Source organism: Colobus angolensis, unplaced genomic scaffold (genome assembly GCF_000951035.1).
Source record: "Colobus angolensis palliatus isolate OR3802 unplaced genomic scaffold, Cang.pa_1.0 Scaffold379, whole genome shotgun sequence".
In the NCBI taxonomy this organism is placed as follows: Eukaryota; Metazoa; Chordata; class Mammalia; order Primates; family Cercopithecidae; genus Colobus; species Colobus angolensis.
The window spans coordinates 1-18,256 of NW_012117143.1; the positions used below are offsets into that span (position 1 = coordinate 1).

Sequence of the window (18,256 nt, forward strand, 5' to 3'; positions counted from 1 at the left end):
TTGATTCATGGATGAATTGTATATATAAATACACACTCTCTCTCTCTCTCTATATATATATATATACACACACACACACACACACGCACACACACACTATATATTTTGGAGCCGGAGTCTCACTCTGTTGCCCAGGCTGGAGTGTCGTGGTATGATCTAGGCTCACTGCAACCTCCATCTCCCTGGTTCAAGAGATTCTCCTGCCTCAGCTTCCCGAGTAGCTGGAATTGCAGGTGTCCACCACCACGCCTGGCTAATTTTTGTATTTTTAGTAGAGATGAGGTTTCATCATGTTGGCCAGGCTGGTCTCAAACTCCTAACCTCAGGTGATCCACCCACCTTGACCTCCCAAAGTGCTGAGATTACAGGCATGAGCCACCACGCCCGGTCTATATTGTGTTTTATTTTTGAACCTTAGCAAAATGATCTCATCCAAAGGCCACTGGGTAACTCACAGAATTGATAGGAAGCCTTGACAGAACCCCGTGCGGATTACAAACAATAAGCTTCAGAATCCCAGGGGGTATAGCTAACACCACGTCCCAGAGAGTCTAGAGTCCAGTCAGGATGTTCCCCATGCTGGCCTGCCACTACAGCACCGTGATGTAAGTGATTCAATACCTGCCCTTCAAGTTTGCATTGCTCCTTTAGAGCTGGGTGCTGGGCGCAGGCATGGTCTGTGCTAAGTCTAGGTTACACACCTAAACCCCAGGTTCAGGAGACGGGGAGAGGCAGTGTTCTTTCCTTTCAGCTTCTCTAGTGATATGTAGAGTTCTGCTTCCCACTGATATTCACAGAGAGACTCCCCTTAAAGAAAAGGGTGTCCAGATGCCAGAAAAAAAAAGAAGTGGCAAATGTCTACCACAGGGTCTGATCATCTGAGTCATTTAATTTCTTGATTATTAATCAATACGTTTAAAATTTGACGAAGACTCATTTGCCTGTAGTTATTAAAAACACAGGCAAGTGACATAAAAGTGTTTTCATAAAATGCAAATATATGTTAGAGAAAGTTTTCTTTTCTTTTTTGTTTTTGAGACAGAGTCTCACTCTGTCACCCAGTCTGGAATGCAATGGCACAATCCCGACTCACTGCAAGGTTCTGCTCACTGCGAGGTTCAAGTGATTTTCCTGCCTCAACCTCCCAAGCAGCTGTGATTACAGGCATCCACCACCACGCCTGGCTAATTTTTTGTATTTTTAGTAGAGACAGGGTTTCACCACGTAGGCTAGGCTGGTCTGGAACTCCTGACCTCAGGCCATCCACCCGCCTCTGCCTCCCAAAGTGCTAGGATTACAGGTGTGAGCCACCACGCCCAGCTGAGAAAGTTTACAAATTGCTTTCCATAGAACATTAGTTTTCCTCTTCCCTCCCTCTCTTCCTTTCTTCTTTCCTACCTTCACTCTTTTCCTCATTTTTTCCTTTATTTCCTGAGAATAAGCTTAATTTTAGCTTCCTAAGAGTTTGTAAGAGACCCTCTGGGTGTATCAGTTGAAAATCGATGGGTTCGCTTTTGGAAACAGGGCTCACCAGAGATAGGCAACCTGGGAAGATGAGTGTGAGCTGAGCACTGGACATCCAGCAGCAACATAGGCAGGGAGAGTGTGCCGCTTTGTGATTCTTTTATTCCTTTCTTTTCTTTCCCTTCTTTTCCTCCTCCCTTCCCTTCTTTCTCCCTCCCTTCCCTCCTTCCCTCCTTTCCGTCTTCCTTCCTTCCCTTCCAGGTTCTCTTTTCTCTTTCTTTCTCTCCATGGCCAAACACTTTCTCTTGGGACAGCTAAAACCAGAATGCAGTATCACATAAAAAAGACTGCATTGACATACTTAAATTCCCAGGACCCTCAGTTCTTTAGGGATGCCTAATGGCTGGTATCATTGCTTACCAAAGTCTTGAACTTGATGGAGCTTATGTTGAAAACTAAAGTTTATATTTTTAATTTTTATCTTTCAATTCTGTTTTTCCACAAACTTTTTTTTTTGAGATGGAGTTTCACTCTTTGTTGCCCAGGCTGGAGAGCAGTGGCACGATCTCGGCTCACTGAACCTCTTCCTCCTGGGTTCAAGCGATTCTCCTGTCTCAGCCTCCCAAGGAGCTGGGGTTACAGGCACCTGCTACCACGCCTGGCTAATTTTTGTATTTTTAGTACAGACGGGGTTTCACCATACTGGCCAAGCTAGTCTCGAACTCCTGACCACCTTGGTCTCCCAAAGTGCCAGGATTACAGGTGTGAGTCACTGTGCCTGGCCTCCACAAACTTTTTGAAGTCCTCTCATATAGCATAGGAGAGATCAGGTTTTTTGAGACTTTAAATATCTTGAAAATATCATTATTATTCACATTTTATTAATATTTTGGCTGGGTGTAAAATTACAAGTTGGAAACAATTTTCCTTCAGAAATTGGAAGGCATTGCTTCACTGTCTTTTTGCTTTCTGTGTTTCTGTTGAGATCTATACAACCATTCTAATTCCTGTTTTCTAATTTGTTTTCCTTTTTTACTGGAAACTTGGAGAGTATTTTTCTCCACACATAGGGCTCTAATGACAGTATACTCTATTTCCGTCCATTCTCCTGTGGTTCTAGGTAGGCTGTTTCAATGTAGCAACTCACACTCTTTAGTTCTGGATATTTTGTCTTGAATAATTTATGATTATGCTATCCTATTTTCTCCATTGTATCCTTCTGGAACAGTTGTTTTTGGACATCGGACATCCTTCCTCTCCTGTCTTCTCTTTGTGCTCTTCTTTCTGCAAGGTGCCCCCAAATTTATCTTCCAAAGTTTATTTAGTTGTTGTTGTTAGTAACTTCTATCATGTTTTTAATTTCTAGAAGCTTATTTTTGCTCTAGGAATGTCCTTATTGATAATACCTTGTTCTTGTTTCATGGCTGCAATAGTTACATCTATCTCTCTGAATACATTGATAGATTTTTTTTTTCTCTCTGCATATGTTCTGTTTCCCTGTGCTGATATTTTTCTGTTTTGTTTGTTTTGGTCTGCATTTTCCATGTTAAGAGGCTTTCCACAAATATCCAGTGATCCTTGGATTGCTCAGGGGAGCTAATAACCTGATTTAAAGTTCTGAATGTGGGGAAGAACTTGTCAACTTTGAACTTTACTGCAGGGTGATCAGGGGAGCCATTTGTTGTAAACATACCTGATGTATCTTTAGGGCTTTCCTCTTGTTAGGGCAGCACTTCGGAGAAAAGTCTCTCAATCTCTGGAGGATAAAGGATCAGTGTTCTGAAAGCTGAGTGGGGAGTATTAGCATTTAGCATTCGGCACTCAGAATAGATGATGTCATCAATTCCGCCAAATTTTGAACAGCACCAACACATTCAACTGCATCCAGTGGCATCCATAACTCTAGAAGCCCTCTGTTTTTCTCACTCAAGAAAACACATCACCAGACTTTACACAGGGTAATAATGGTGTAGCATGAGAGAATAATCTGTAAGGACAGAGTTGCTTCTCAAACTGCATTCACACTACTTTGCCTCACAGCACCATTTGAGGTACCTAATTCTATCACTTCCTGAGCCTTCTGAGAAATCCAGAATATATATCTGAATTGTTCACAACTCCCTCCCAGGACTGACCTAGGATTCAGCTTTCTTGGGTCTGTTAACTCAGAACTCAATTATCTCAATATTCAGTTATCCATCTGCTTTCCAGCTTCACAATTTTGATGGTTCTGTCTTCTGTTCTTGTGGATAGATTTAAAACTCCCTTTGACTCTATTATTAATGGGATTTTAGGGAGGAGAGAAATGATATGCTATGTCACCCTAGAAAGCATTCAATAAATCTGATTCTTTAACAAATGACTCTCAATCTTAGGTACAGTTTGCTAATCTGTGGATGTTTTGCTCTTACCTTTTACCAACAGCGAATGTTGCTCAACAGCAATTGTTGCGGCCTGAGCATTCCTCTGGAAGCTTTGTCTCAGAGGGGTACCCAGCCATATGAGGTGTCAGTCTGCCCCTACTGGGGGGTGCCTCCCGGTTAGGCTACTCGGGGGTCAGGGACCCACTTGAGGAGGCAGTCTGTCATTCTCAGATCTCAAACTCCATGCTGGGAGAACCACTACTCTCTTCAAAGCTGTCAGACAGGTACATTTAAATCTGCAGAGGTTTCTGCTGCCTTTTGTTTGGCTATGTCCTGTCCCTAGATGTGGAGTCTACAGAGGCAGGCAGGACTCTTTGAGATGTGGTGGGCTCCACCCAGTTCGACCTTTCTGGCCACTTTGTTTACCTACTCAAGCCTCAGCAATGGCAGGCGCCCCTCCCCCAGCCTTGCTGCCGCCTTGAAGTTAGATCTTAGACTGCTGTGCTAGCAATGAGGGAGGCCCTGTGGACATGGGACCCTCCCAGTCAGGCATGGGATATAATCTGGTGTGCCGTTTGCTAAGACCCTTGGAAAAGCGCAGTGTTAGGGTGGGAGTGACCCTGTTTTCCAAGTGCTGTGTGTCACAGTTTCCCTTGGCTAGGAAAGGGAATTCCCTTACCCCTTGCTCTTCCTGAGTGATTGCCTCACCCTGCTTCAGCTCTCACTGGGTGGGCTGCACCCACTGTCCAACATGCCCCAGTACCTCAGTTGGAAATGCAGAAATCATCCGTCTTCTGTGTCGCTCATGCTGGGAGCTATAGCCAGGAGCTGTTCCTATTCGGCCATCTTGGAACCATCCTCGGAAATGTATTTCCATGCTGATATCTGAAAAGAAAAGTTGTTCTTTTTACTTTAAATCTTGCAAAATGATATGCTTTCCTGGGGATTCATTCACATTATGTGTATTTGGGGATATATCTATGGGCAATCTTTCTTTCTAACAAGCTATTAAGTTCAGTTTCCATTTAGTTAGAGAATTCCATTATCCCACTACCACTTTTGCTATCATTTAGATTCAAAATCCCAGACAGGCTCCAATATTTTCCTCATCCCTTCCACTACTTGATCCTGTCAGCCATTAGTAAATGGAGATCCTGCCCTAATCATTCCATTCACACTTTTCCATTCTAACTTTCAGACCCTTATTTCTCTCTCCTCAATTGTTTCCTCCTGTTAATCCACCCTTTACAATAACCTATCCTATATGATACCACAACTTTGTGTCCATTGAAACACCAAGAACGTACGTGGAAGGTAGTCAATGAACTTATGTCAAAGAGAATCCTCTAAAATGTTCTATCCCCAGTGTGACTTGGCATACTCTTGGAGGTCTGTTACTCATTGGTGGCAGTATCCAGGGTCTTGAACAAGACCAATGCAGCCAATGGTGCTGCAAAATGATTTTTTTGTTTTTTTAATTGAGGGCAATCACAGTGATTCAAGACCTTTACATACATTAACTCATTTAGTTCTCAGAACAACTCCACAAGAAAGGTACTGTTACCATTCTTATTTTACAAATAAAGAAGTTGGGATACATAGAGGTTAAGTCCCTTGCTCATAGTTACCCTACTACATGTGAGGCTGGGTTCAAACCAGGCAGGCTGGCCTCAGAGCTCATAACCATGGACATTATACTGCCTCTTACTTATATTGTCCATCATCATCATGTATGTGTGTCTATGTGTGTGTGTTGGTGGTGGTAGGGGTGTTGGCACTCTTTGCAAAGCCTACCTTATTTAACTAGTTAATTCTTTGACCATCCATTCAACAATTAGGACGATTAAAGTATCAAGCACTGCACACAACAGAAGGGAGGTGGTAGGAGACAAAGTGGCTAAGGGCAGGGGGCATCTGTCTATGTAAGAAGTATAAGGGCAACAAGGATGCTGACAAATTTTAAAAAGGTACTACGGGAGTGAGGGCAGGTAGCCTCAGCCTACTGGGGTGCATGGGAATATGGGGGTAGAAAGAAAGGGGTGAGAATCAGAGAAAAGGTCTAACTCCTCAGAGGACATGAGGATGGCCAGAGCACTGACATTCTTCTACAAAAGCCTCACTATTCCTGGCTGTCCTGCCCCAGGCTGGTCTACCTGCTGCCCCGTTGGTCAGGATGACTTGTCTGTGCCACAGCACTGAACACCAGGCGTGCATTCTTCTCTCCCAAAAGTCGGCTCACCATGGCCAGAAAAGGCAAGTGTTTTAGAGGTATGGTTTCAGGCAGACACATCCTAGAAGTAAAATTACTTCAGGGATATCTGCAGTAAAGTTGAAGGAAATAGTCAAAAGGCCAAAGGAAGCAAGTTTTATTGAATTTACAATGTAGAAAATATTTGTAGTTCCTTAGACATTTGCATTGCTATAAAAATTACACTTTATTTTTATAATTATTAATGGTTTGAAGAGAAATAAACAGTATAAACGAAATATGGCCCACACAATGAAAATGTAAACCATATAAATCAAAATCATAAAATAATTATTCAATACTCAGAGGTCTACTTAATATATACATATGAAATTTCTTACACACACATACAATAAAAGCCCACAAAAACCATCACTCTGAAGCTGATCACTGTACAAATATGAAAATAAATCTTTATCTTTAACCTCAATTTTATCTTCAGCAGGAGGGCTGTGCAACTTGGGTTTATGCAAATCACATGAAGTATTAAATAATCAAATGTCACATATGTCATATAAAGCAGCAAGCGAAAAAAATAAATTATGAAAATGCATGGGCTAAAAGTTAACAGTGAAAAACATCTCCTTTCCAACATTATTTTCCATAATAAAATTAAAATATTTTACAATGTATCAGGATACATTTTATAAAGGACTATAGTATAACTGTGATTTTAAAAGCTCTTAAAGAAAAACAGGGACAAGGTGAATAACTTCGACAGTAATATGCAAATGTATTAAGTCTAAGATAAAAACATTAAATATTTTTGTCCTTACTGAAAATGTGCTTTAAATTTGAGAACACCTTCATGAAATCAAAACGCTGGTAATAATCAGGATCTCCCAGCACTTCAGCATACATTAAGAAGCTTCTCTTTAAACATGATTGCTAACCAGAGCTCTAAGTCTCTAATTTGGATTATGTTACCAAAATATTTATCAGGGCTCAAATAGTTAAAGACGATTGGTTGACGATCAAAGGCACTGGTGTAATCTCATCAACGTGGGGTACGTTGATGGGACAATCCAGAGATAAAGACTATGAAAATACTTCTGTATTACAGGTATACTTTTTTACAGATTGTAAAACAAATAAAAAGAGACACTTTGGAGAGAATAAATAAAGGCAACACAGTAACATATAAACTAACAGTTTTGTGCAACTGCATCAAAATCTAAACATGTGTCCCATATATCAGCATCTATATCAGATCCAATCTCATCAATCTCATCAAAAGATGCCACTAAGACAAACAGCCATGGCAAAACTTTTGCTTCGTCGTGCCACATAAATAATACACCCTTATTTTGAAAAATTTCCCATACGCAAGACATTCTGTATGATTAGAAATGTAATCTTTTCTTTTTCTGGAACCAGGAAACAGGAATTCATGGCAGAGTTGCTGAGGATAGATCCAACTTTCCAGCAAAAATATCAGATATCTTCAATAGGGATAAGGTATGTTTATAAAAGTTAAATGATGTTGTAGCTATTTATAATCTTTGCCTGTAACATATCTGGTCAATTCCCATTTTTTAAAAAACCGACGCTTGCGGAATATAAGGTTCTACCACAAACATCGTGAACAGAAAAAATATTGCTACATGGAATTGTTTTGATTCATCAAAAATAAATGTTTTTAGCTTATATAATACAATAAATAACAGCTATTTTTTTAAGTTCCTTCAGGAAGCGGCTTGGGGCCTGGACCTAGATGAAGCAAGGTAAATTAGAATTCGGTGTTGTAGCCCCACCCTAGGCTCAGGTGTTGACTCCTTTTGGCTCTTAGAGACATCTCAGTGGGGAGGTCTGGGAAGCAATGCAGATTCTGGAAGGAGAGTAGGCCCAACCAGGTCATTGGTGATGATGAGGGACTAGTCACATTAAACAAAGGACCCTGACTCACCTTTCCGAGTGGCAATTCCTCTTTTATAGACATTATTTCAAAACCATACATAGTATTTCTTTCATTGATTATTACTTAAGGAAGTTAATGTTAGCAACTATGTTAGGGGACTTGGATTACATTACAGGTTACGCTTCTAAACCATGGGAAGGTTTGAAATCAGCAGGGATATTTTCATTTTGCAAAATGTTAAATCACTCTAAGTACTAGTATTTTTTTTAGTGAGATAATTCACAACCATAAAATTCACCCTTTCAAAGTATACAATTCAGTGGTTCCTAGTATATTCAAACAGTTATGCAACTATTACCCCTATTCGAATTCCAGAACATTCTCATCATCCCTCAAAGAAACCACATACCCTGTCCTCCCTTTCTCAGCCCCTGGCAACCACTCCCTTAAGTGAAGAGTAACAACTTTCCCGGGCATTGTGCTTTCAGCAGTATGTGGCTTTACATGTTTTCATTACAATTTTTAACACCAAATTTAAACAATGGGCTTTGTAACTATTCTGAGATTATGAAATATCCTCTTTTATATACAACTATTTTTGTCTCAAGCATGTTTCTTTATACATAAAAAATAGATGTTTGTTTCCATTTTTTTCTCAATTAAATTCTGTCCTTATTTCAGACGTGAGAAAGAGCAATACTCCAATATTAAAAAAGCAGGAATAACCACAGTTCTTATTATTAGCTGTGGGCCACCACACTCTCCTTCCTACTGCTTCCTACAGAATCTGAGGTGCCAAGGGCTGCAAGGCCTTTGAGGGCAAGCTGCGCATTTTACAGATGAAGAAACAGATCCGACACGGGCTAGTGACATGTTCAAGATCACGAGGCCAGTTAACAGCAAACCTAGGATGAGAACCCCTTCTTACTAGAACTGTAATATCAAATATTTAAATGCTGACTTTGTGGGTAACCTAATTCAGCTACCACATGAATCTAATTATGTCAATTTCCTCTACAGCTTTGATCTGAGCATGTGAATTTTTTTTTTTTTTTACCATTTTAGAAAACATTTACATGTTATCTTTTAAGACCTGTAAGGACATGACTAGTCTATTTAACCAGAGGGCCCAAATCACCCACTGAGACAAAACAAAGAAGAGCCAAAGCTCCAGAGGGACCTGAGAGCAGGGTTCAAGTTTCCTGCACTGTAACTCTCCATATGACAGTGTCAGTAGGATGTGCCACTCTGTTAACAGCCAAATAAGTCACACAAATTCAATATTCTGGAAATGAAGACTTCACAGGTCAAGGATGTTTGGGATTTAGCCATTGCAACAATTCTTCATCTGCGGTGACTTTTTGGAATTGGTCCCGGTGAGATTGGTAATGGATTTGCTGTCATCCTTATCAGTTCTCTTTTTCACTTCTCTGAGAGAGAGAGAGAGAGAGAGAGAGAGAGAGAGAGAGAGAGAGAGAGAGACAGGATTACTGAGGTATAAAAACTAAGCCACAGATGGTTCTGTAGAAATAAAAATAGTCATGTTGAGTGTCTGCACGGCCTTCTAGACATTGTTTTAAATGCTTTATAGGTGTTGACTTAATCTTCATAAGAACCATATAAATTTGCTGTGCCCCATTTTGTATGTGAGGAAATGAGGGCAAACAGAGGTTAAGACAGTTCCCTTAGGTCACATGACTACAGAAGTGGGATTCAAACCACACAGGCTGGCTCCAGCACCTGTTTTCTGAGCGCCAGGCCACACATACACACACACACACACACCCACACCCACACACACCCTCCTCCCCTCACTGTCTCCAAGGTTTCAGGATGCTGCAGAACCTGCGATACACACAGCTTGCTCCTTAACACTCTGGAACTTGGTTTCCAGCTTCATGTAATGCTTGCTGAGCTTAACAAAAGCAATGGTGATTTTATAACCATGCTTTAATTATACATGATCATGGAGGTAACAATGGATTTACCATCATCCTTTTCTGTCATTGTAAGTTTCTTCCAGTATTAACTGCTAGAGGCAAGACTCACAAAAAAATGTCTTACTCTCCAAGATGTTATGAAAACCCCCTAGGGAAGTATCCTTCCAGGTGCAGCCACTGGGCATGCTTGTGAAATATGAAGACCAGAAGTCTCACCTTAGACAAGCTGAATGGCTATCTCTGTGGGCGAGATGAGTGCCTCCCCAAGATGGCCCCAAATAATTCTGCCCTTCCTTGTCAGTGCCTGATGCCTCTCCCATCAAGAGGTGAAGGTTTGCCTCCCTACCCGCTTGGTCAGAGCTGGTTCTCTACCTGCTTTGACCAATAGAATATGGAGGAAATGGTATTCTGTGACTTCTAAGCCCAAGTGTTTATAATGCGGGGCTGCATCAACCGTTACCCCTTTTGAAGTCTAGGGTTCAAGAAATCCAGCGTTCCTCAATGGAGAGAGGCCACCGGAGTGGCCCTGGGGACTGAGATGCCACATGGAGTGAAGTCACAAGGAGAAGCACCCTGGTGGCTGACATCCAGCCCGAGCCACAGCCCTGGTGGCCATCTGACTGCAAACATAGGAGATACCCACACAAGAGCAGTCGAGAAACTTTCTGGCTGAGATCCAGCCACCTTTGCCAATTGTGAGAAATAAAATTTGGTTGTTGTTTTGGGCAACTACATTTTGGGATGGTTTATGATGAAGCACTTAACTGAAACTACCAGGAGTCTGTGTGTCTCCAGCAGAGCCACAATGCTCAACAGAAATACAATGGGATCCATACATGTCAGTTTGAATTACTTAGTAGCCAGATTTTTAAAAGGTAAAAAGAAATAGGTAAAATTAATTTTATTAATATATTTTATTTAACCCAGTATAGCAAAAATACGCTCATTCCAGCATGTGGTCAATAAAAACACTATTAATGAGATAATGTGTCGAAGGCCTTCAAAATCCAGTCTATATTGATTGCATACAGCACATCTGAATTGGATTAGCCACATTGTGAGTGGCTAGTGGCTACCAAACTGGCCAGCATAGCTGCAGAAGGTGCCGATAAATCCTACCTTTTGAAAACCACCGCACTGTCAGTTGGAAAGAAGACATCTCAGCAGGGAAAAAAATAAACTTGTTCTAGCTGTAGGCCAGCTGGTAAATGCAACATACATGTTTTTCATATTTGATATATACCCCAAACACACACACCTGACAGGAGATGGGTGAGTAGTACTATCCTCACCTCACAGATGAGGCAACAGGGACTCAGGAGAAGGAGGAGGAGACACAATTCAAACCCAAACACCCCGGAAGACTCATTTCAGGCCGCTGACCTCCAAAATTGTCAGATAATAAATTTGCATTATGTAAGCCTCTACATCTGTGGGAGTTTGTTACAAGGACAACGGAAAAGTAACACAACTTCCAAATGCAAAATCTCGGTCATTCTGTCATTGAACAAATGCCCAACTTACGCCAGGCTCTGGGACCTTCAGCTAGTGAGCGCTGAGGGAGAGTCAGATATCTAAATAAATAATCTCACAGTCCTGAGACAGCAGCTACCACAGATGCACTCTGTGCTCACAGATGGGTTGTGGGCTTCACGGAGATGGGGCTTCATAGAGACTTTTGATACTGGAGAGACCTTTTGAAAGAACAGAAAAGGAGACTCCAGGTGCAGGGAACGGCATGCAGAAAGGCAGAGGCATAAAAGAGCTTGGCCATGATTGGATGAAGTCTGCTGTGTCTACAGATTATCATTCATTTGGGAAAAAGAGATAGAAATTCAACCAGAAAGGTAGCTGAGGTCAGGGTGTGTATCCATTTGTTTTCACGCTGCTGATAAAAACACGCGAAACTGGGAACGAAAAGAGGTTTAATTCGACTTAAGAGTTCCACATGGCTGGGGAGGCCTCAGCATCATGGAGGGAAGCAAAAGGCACTTCTTCCATGGCGGTAGCAAGAGAAAAATGAGGGAGAAGCAAAAGTGGAAATCCAGGATAATCCCATCAGATCTCGTGAGACTTACTCACTATCACGAGAATAGCAGAGGAAAGACCGGCCCCCATGATTCAATTACCTCCCGCCGGGTCCGTCCCACAACACATGGGAATTCTGAGAGATACAATTCAAGTTGAGATTTGGGTGGGGACACAGTCAAACTGTGATAGCTGTGACGATAGCTGACAGCTGTGATGGGCTATCAGCCATATGCTAAAGAGCTGGGACTCTGTGTTGTCGACAGGCCACCAATGTGGGGTTGGATGCAAGAAAGTAAATATTAACTGGATCTTTATTTATAAAGATTACCTGATTACATGGTAGAGGATAAACTGATATTAGAGAAACTCTGAGGCAGAAATTCTTGCACTAGCCCAGGTAGGGAATTTTGAGGCCTGAACCAAAGCAGAAAAAGGGAGAGAGTGAGAAAAACGCATGGATTCAAAAGAGACTGAAAGATGACCCTCAGAAGCCACTGGAGGCAAGGGGTGAAGCAAGAGAGAAAAGGACTCAAGACTGACTCCAGGTGACTATTGTTTAATTGTAATTTTGGTAGACTCCTGAGAAAGGGAATGCAGATTGAGGGAGACGTTTAAAGCCACATGAACACACTAGGATTTGGATACGCAGAGTCACCGTGGCTATGGAGCTTCCAGTAGGGAGTTCACTCTAGGCCTATGGAATTTTAAGGAGGTGGGAGGTTAAAAAATACAAAAACTGGAAGTTACCAGATGGTTCCAGAAGCTGTGTGGATGGAAGACATTAGGCAGACAGAGAGCAAAAAGAAAGAGAGGACAGCCGGAGACCCTGATTACCAACATTTAAGCAGCAAGCCAGTGATCCAGGTTGGTGGTGAAGAGTCCTCACGCTGCCACTTACTAGCTGTGTCACTGAGCAAGCTGATGAAGTATTCTAATTCCCAATTTCCTCATCTGTAAAATGGGTACAATAACCATAGCATCTTCACTGAAAAATTCACATCTCTCTCTTCTTGCAGATCCAATGGCCTCTATCAGCTACGTACCATATGGTTGCCTGGTCATATATTATCATTTTTTTTTCTGTAATGTTAAATTGCAAGGCCAGTCTTTTAATCCCTTGGTGTCTCTTTTGAACACAGCATGGGACTATGCACATGCTCAGTGCCCATAATGCAGACATTATTGAACCTGAAAGCAAATATTAAGGGGGAAAGTATATACCCACACTTTCATCTGGCCTTCAGCCAAAAATGCAGACATGCTCCACTTTAAGGAAATTATAAAGACACAATTCCAAACATCTGAAACAGATTTAAGGCTGGGATAATTAGGGTTCACCAAAATCTACCATATGCTTAACGATTGCAGTTTAAACAGCTCAGTCTTATGGACAGATTTATACCCAATGGGCTCAGCTCTGATGCTGAACTGATACATCAGCCTAAGTTTTTTTGTATTTTCTCCAATTTCAGGCAATTGATAATTAAATGGCTCTTGAACTTGAATCTACTGCAAAATGTTTACAGCCTGTGGTTCTGGTGATGGCAAATTTACTTGCTAATGGGACAATGGTCATGAACGACGGCCTATCAGCACTACACGGAAACTGTTTCTAGGAGAAGCTCTTCCTGGGATTGAGAGATTTTCCAAGAAAATGCAGAGTAGTTCAGGTTGTTAACCAAATATTTATGGCCTCCCTTTAAAAATAAATTGTTTCAGACAGTGCAAACCCAGACCTTCTCCTAGTTTTATGCCATTATATGATCTCACCCTATGAAATCCAAATTGAGAACATATATGTTTTGCATTATACATAAATTTCCCAAGGTTGTAAAACTTGAACAAATGATCATTTTACCTGTGGAGACTATAACATTTCCATTTAAAGGTTGGGTAATTTGATAAGCAAATCTGAAGGCTAAGTATAAAGCAATTGAAGTATTCATATGTTTGCTTTATTTATAATTTTTATATTTAACACATCACTAACGTCACTAGAAGCCCAAAGCCAGGCCATAATGCAATAACAGTAAAACAAAAACCTCTATGAGAAATGATTTTCAAGAAACTTATCTGATTTCTTTACTTGTCTAAAGCTTTTTAAAATAAATATAAACTGTCCATAATGCAGCTGAAATAACCTAGTTATCAAAATGCTTTTGCATACCAGTTGTTTTAAGTAAACACACACAAGCTGGTGTCCAAGCTTCACTGTAAGCAGGGCCAACACCTGGCTGACCCAACATGCCTCATAGGAGCAGATGGGGAGAAAGTCAAAGGAAACTTACAGCCTCTCCCATCTTTATGACATAATAAAGAGACCGATTCTTCACTGGGGCACTTTGGAACTGTTTAACTTTAATACGACCGCATAAGACAATTGAGCATTAAACAGTGATTAAGATATTCAGTGGAGTACAGGCTATCAAATACAGAGTCACAGACTGTTAGAATTAGAAAGGACCTTTGAGGTCATTTTCTTCAGCCCTCTCCCTCATTACAGATTAGAGCTGCCAAAAGAAAGACAGGGACTTGTTCAAGACCTCATAGCTATTTAGAAATAGATTTAAGAATGGACTTGGAGCCTCAAGACACCATAATCCTCCAATATGCTGGGGAGTAGCCAGTAACCACATGCAAGGCTTGACCCGCTGCATCCGTTACTGCTGCATGGGAGCAGCAATACAGTGCTCCGTTGACCAAGGCTAAGGCATCCCAGGGATGTTCCAAAGACCTGCAGATCCTTCCCTGCCGCCATCTGCCCCAGCAACTAGATCACTTCCATCCAGCAGTTCTCAGCAACATATGAATGAAACACCAACACAACCGTTTGAAAAGTAAGAACCTGACAATTCAACAGTTATTTGATCTTTAGTGAAGTCAAATTCTGCATTTTACTGAACACTCCCCTCTTTACTGAATGTAGCTTGTTTGGCCAAACAGCTAGTGTTCCCTGTGTACCCACAAGTGCGTGGAATCTGTTATTCAACGCGATAGATAAAAGTTTTACTCTGACTCTTTTTTCACGAATGTGATACTAGCCCAAGATTCTCCTACTATTCACAGCCAAAAACAAATGAACAAACAAAAAATCCCAAGAAACCCCATCTAATTTAGTTGAATGTATGGGTGTTCAAATATTCGCTTTTTTTTTCTTTTAAAAGATGAAATGGTTTGGAGGTTTGTCCCCTCCAAATCTCATGTGGAAATCTGACCTTCAGTGTTAGAGGTGGGGCCTCGTGGGAGGTATTGAATCAAGCTGGTGGATCTCTCATGAAAGGCATAGCTCCATCCCTTGTGATGAGTGAGTTCTCGCTCTGAGTTCGCAGGAGATCTGGTTGTTTAAAAGAGTGTAGCCCTCCCCACTCCTCACTCCATCGTCATATGACACGCTGGCTCCCCTTCACCTTCCACCAGGAGTAAACGCTCCCTGAGATCTCACCAGAAGCCAAGCGGATGCCAGCACTAAGCTTCCTGTAAAGACTGCAGAACCCATGAGCCAATTAAACCTATTTTCTTTATAAATTGCAGTCTCGGGTATTCCTTTACAGAGATGCACAAAACAGCCTACTGCAAAAGGAAAAAATATGCTAGGGCACATTCAAGGTTAGCCCTGTTTTTGCTTGAAACAAAAATGATTTCCAGTGTTGTAGGGGGAGGTGGCTATCTTTCCTGGACTGATGTCAAAGAGGGAAATGTTCAAAGACTCTGAGTGTGAATACAGGGCGTCTGCCAAGCCTGCCACAAATTAATGCCAAGCAGGACACCCAAAGTCCATATCCTGATTCTCTTAAGTGAGGGCAATAGTTTACCACGTGGCCCTAGTCCAAACATTCTATTAATAGAACTCTATTTTATTAAGCACTATAAATGCCAAGTCATTAATGTGTATATGTGTGAGTGTGTATGTTTGTGTGCATATATATATATATATAGTGTGTGTGTGCGTGTGTGCGTGTGTGTATATATATATATTCTTTTTAATAGAGACAAGGTCTCACTATGTTGCCCAGGTAAGTTTCAAACTCCTGGGTTCAAGTGATCCTCCTGCCTTGCCTCTCATAAAAATGATAAAAATAATCACTCAGGAATTAAATGTCCATCAAGAATCTGTTTCCTCTTGGCCAGCAACTAGCACGTCCTCCTTCCCGCTAACTTTTCCTTCCTGGATCCAGCAGCCTCCATATTGCTGAAACCAATGGGATCTGCTGGAATTACAGGTGTGGACCACTGCACCCGGCCCTAAGTCATTAATTGAAAAACAGCATTAAAAATACTGCAAAGTATTTTAACTATCAATATTCACCAGAAGAGGCCAATTATCATACTAAAATTAAGATTCTTATAAAACCTTACAAATAATCAGAAAAAGAATGACATACCTAAAGTTATATTTTAACTTTATCTGCAATTAAAGATGATTGCTCTGAATTTTGTAATGTACATTTTGATTTTTTTCCTTTTTTGCTATTTAATCCCCTTAGGCCAGTAAAGAATAATCTTTTCATTTATGACAGAAAACTAGGTAGAAGGGAAAAATCTAATGTATAATGTTATTTCCTAAGAATTACTTCAAGGATTGAACTACATACATTTATATCCAAGTTATTTAATGACGCCATTTTCATTCTAGTGTACATCCCAAATGTTATTTATTATTAACACTATTGCCTTAGTTTAATAATTACCTAGGTAATAATTCTGACAAAGTGTTTCTAACTGGCATGACATACAATTTGCTTTGTTTTTTCCCCCTTTTTGCCCGGGGAAATATCATAATTGACAGTTGTATTCATAATAGTCCCTTGTGTATAAAATCTGGTTCCTGGAAATGATTCATACAAGTCAACTATTAACTTTGGGGTGACATTTTTCAGAAATGTCAACGACACCTCAGATGCATCTCTTTTGTTTGGCAGCAAAGATATTTTGCCAGTGTTCACAGCAACGTTGCCAATTTTTATAATATCCACATATTTATTTCTCCCACCATGACTGAAAGATAAGAGAGTGTTTTCCCACATATATTCTATCTGCACATTCTGGACAAGAAATGTGACATATGCAACAAGCGAAAATTCAGTCCTACATCCATTTTCCCAAACGTTACCGAGCAAGGTGCAGAACAGCTTCCACTATGTTAGAGCCATCTTTGGCACTTGTTTCACAGAATAATGCCCCGTACGTCTGTAGAAAAGAAATATACACAATTAAATGAAGCCCTTCACTGAGTTTCCTGAAATTTTAGCTTTTAAAATCAGTAAAATAAAAATATGTTCCTACTGAGCATGCTAAGAGTAACTAATAGCTAAGAAACTGAATCCAGAGTTCCAGTACTTACAAAGAAAATGACTTAAGCATAGTTACTCCAGGAACAGTTCCTAGTTGGAGGATTTTTACTTTACATTTAAAAAATAGAACATTTCATGTTTTAAGGTTTTTATTTCCAACAGTCAAAACACATGCTACCAAAAGTTCTTTATCAAATATTCTGAGACAGATAAAAATGAGTTCAAGATAACCACTCAGGATTTAAATGTCCATCAAGAGTCTGTTTCCTCTTGGCCAGCAGCTAACACACCCTCCTTCCCGCTAACTTTTCCTTTCTGGATCCAGCAGCCTCCATGTTTGCTGAAACCAAAGGACACGCTCTAGTCTTCTATTATGCAACCTCCCAGCCATAGTGCATATGATATCATGTCACTCTCCTGCTTCAAATCTTTCAATGCCTCCTGTTCCTCTTTAGATAATGTACGAATGCTTTTCCATGGCCAGTGAGGCCCAGCTTCCCGTGGCCCCAGGCAAGCTCCGAGCTTCACCTTCCACCTCACTTATCGCCCCTCACTCACAGAGCTGCAGTTTCCTCTGCCTTCCTCCAACTCTCCAGTGTCCGCAAAGCCTTCGCACCTCGGGACCTTTGCACCTGCTCTTCCCATCACCTAGGTTCCCTCCAGCCTCCACCAGTCTGACACCTACCTACTTTTGGGATTTTTAGGTAATGCTGCCTTGAAGTTAAGATTCAGTCATTCCTAACCCTGAAAAGTCTGTATTAGGACTTCCCATCATAAACTTTCTGAGCACTCTGTGATCCTCCTGCACAGCAACTGCCACAGTTATAATTGCTCAAGTTATTTTTGTGTGTCTTTGTCTGACCAGCTGGAGACGTTTTCTCTTAATAAAGGAGAACTAAGTGTTGTGGGCCTGGGTGTGGGTTAAACAGTCCTGTGTGGGACAAGGGAAGAAGGTGACACTTGCTCTAGAACAGAGAGAATGAGAAAAGCCAGGAAATGGGGAAAAATGCCACAATGGGAACTTTACCCACGAGCCCACAAATCCATAGAAAATCTGCAAA

The 18,256-nt window shown here is 41.0% G+C and overlaps 1 protein-coding gene across 1 annotated transcript in view; it reads right to left on the reverse strand.

Moving 5' to 3' along the window:
* Positions 1–6,171: 6,171 nt before the first annotated feature.
* RASEF (RAS and EF-hand domain containing) overlaps positions 6,172–18,256 on the reverse strand; it is a 77,407-nt gene continuing 65,322 nt past the window's right edge. Inside the window, exons 16-17 of the mRNA XM_011953954.1 lie at positions 17,015–17,091; positions 6,172–9,363 (exon numbers count right to left, since the gene is read on the reverse strand). Coding sequence (XP_011809344.1) covers positions 9,258–9,363; positions 17,015–17,091 — 183 coding nt within the window. The 3' untranslated portion in view covers positions 6,172–9,257. The remainder of the gene's footprint in view (positions 9,364–17,014; positions 17,092–18,256) is intronic.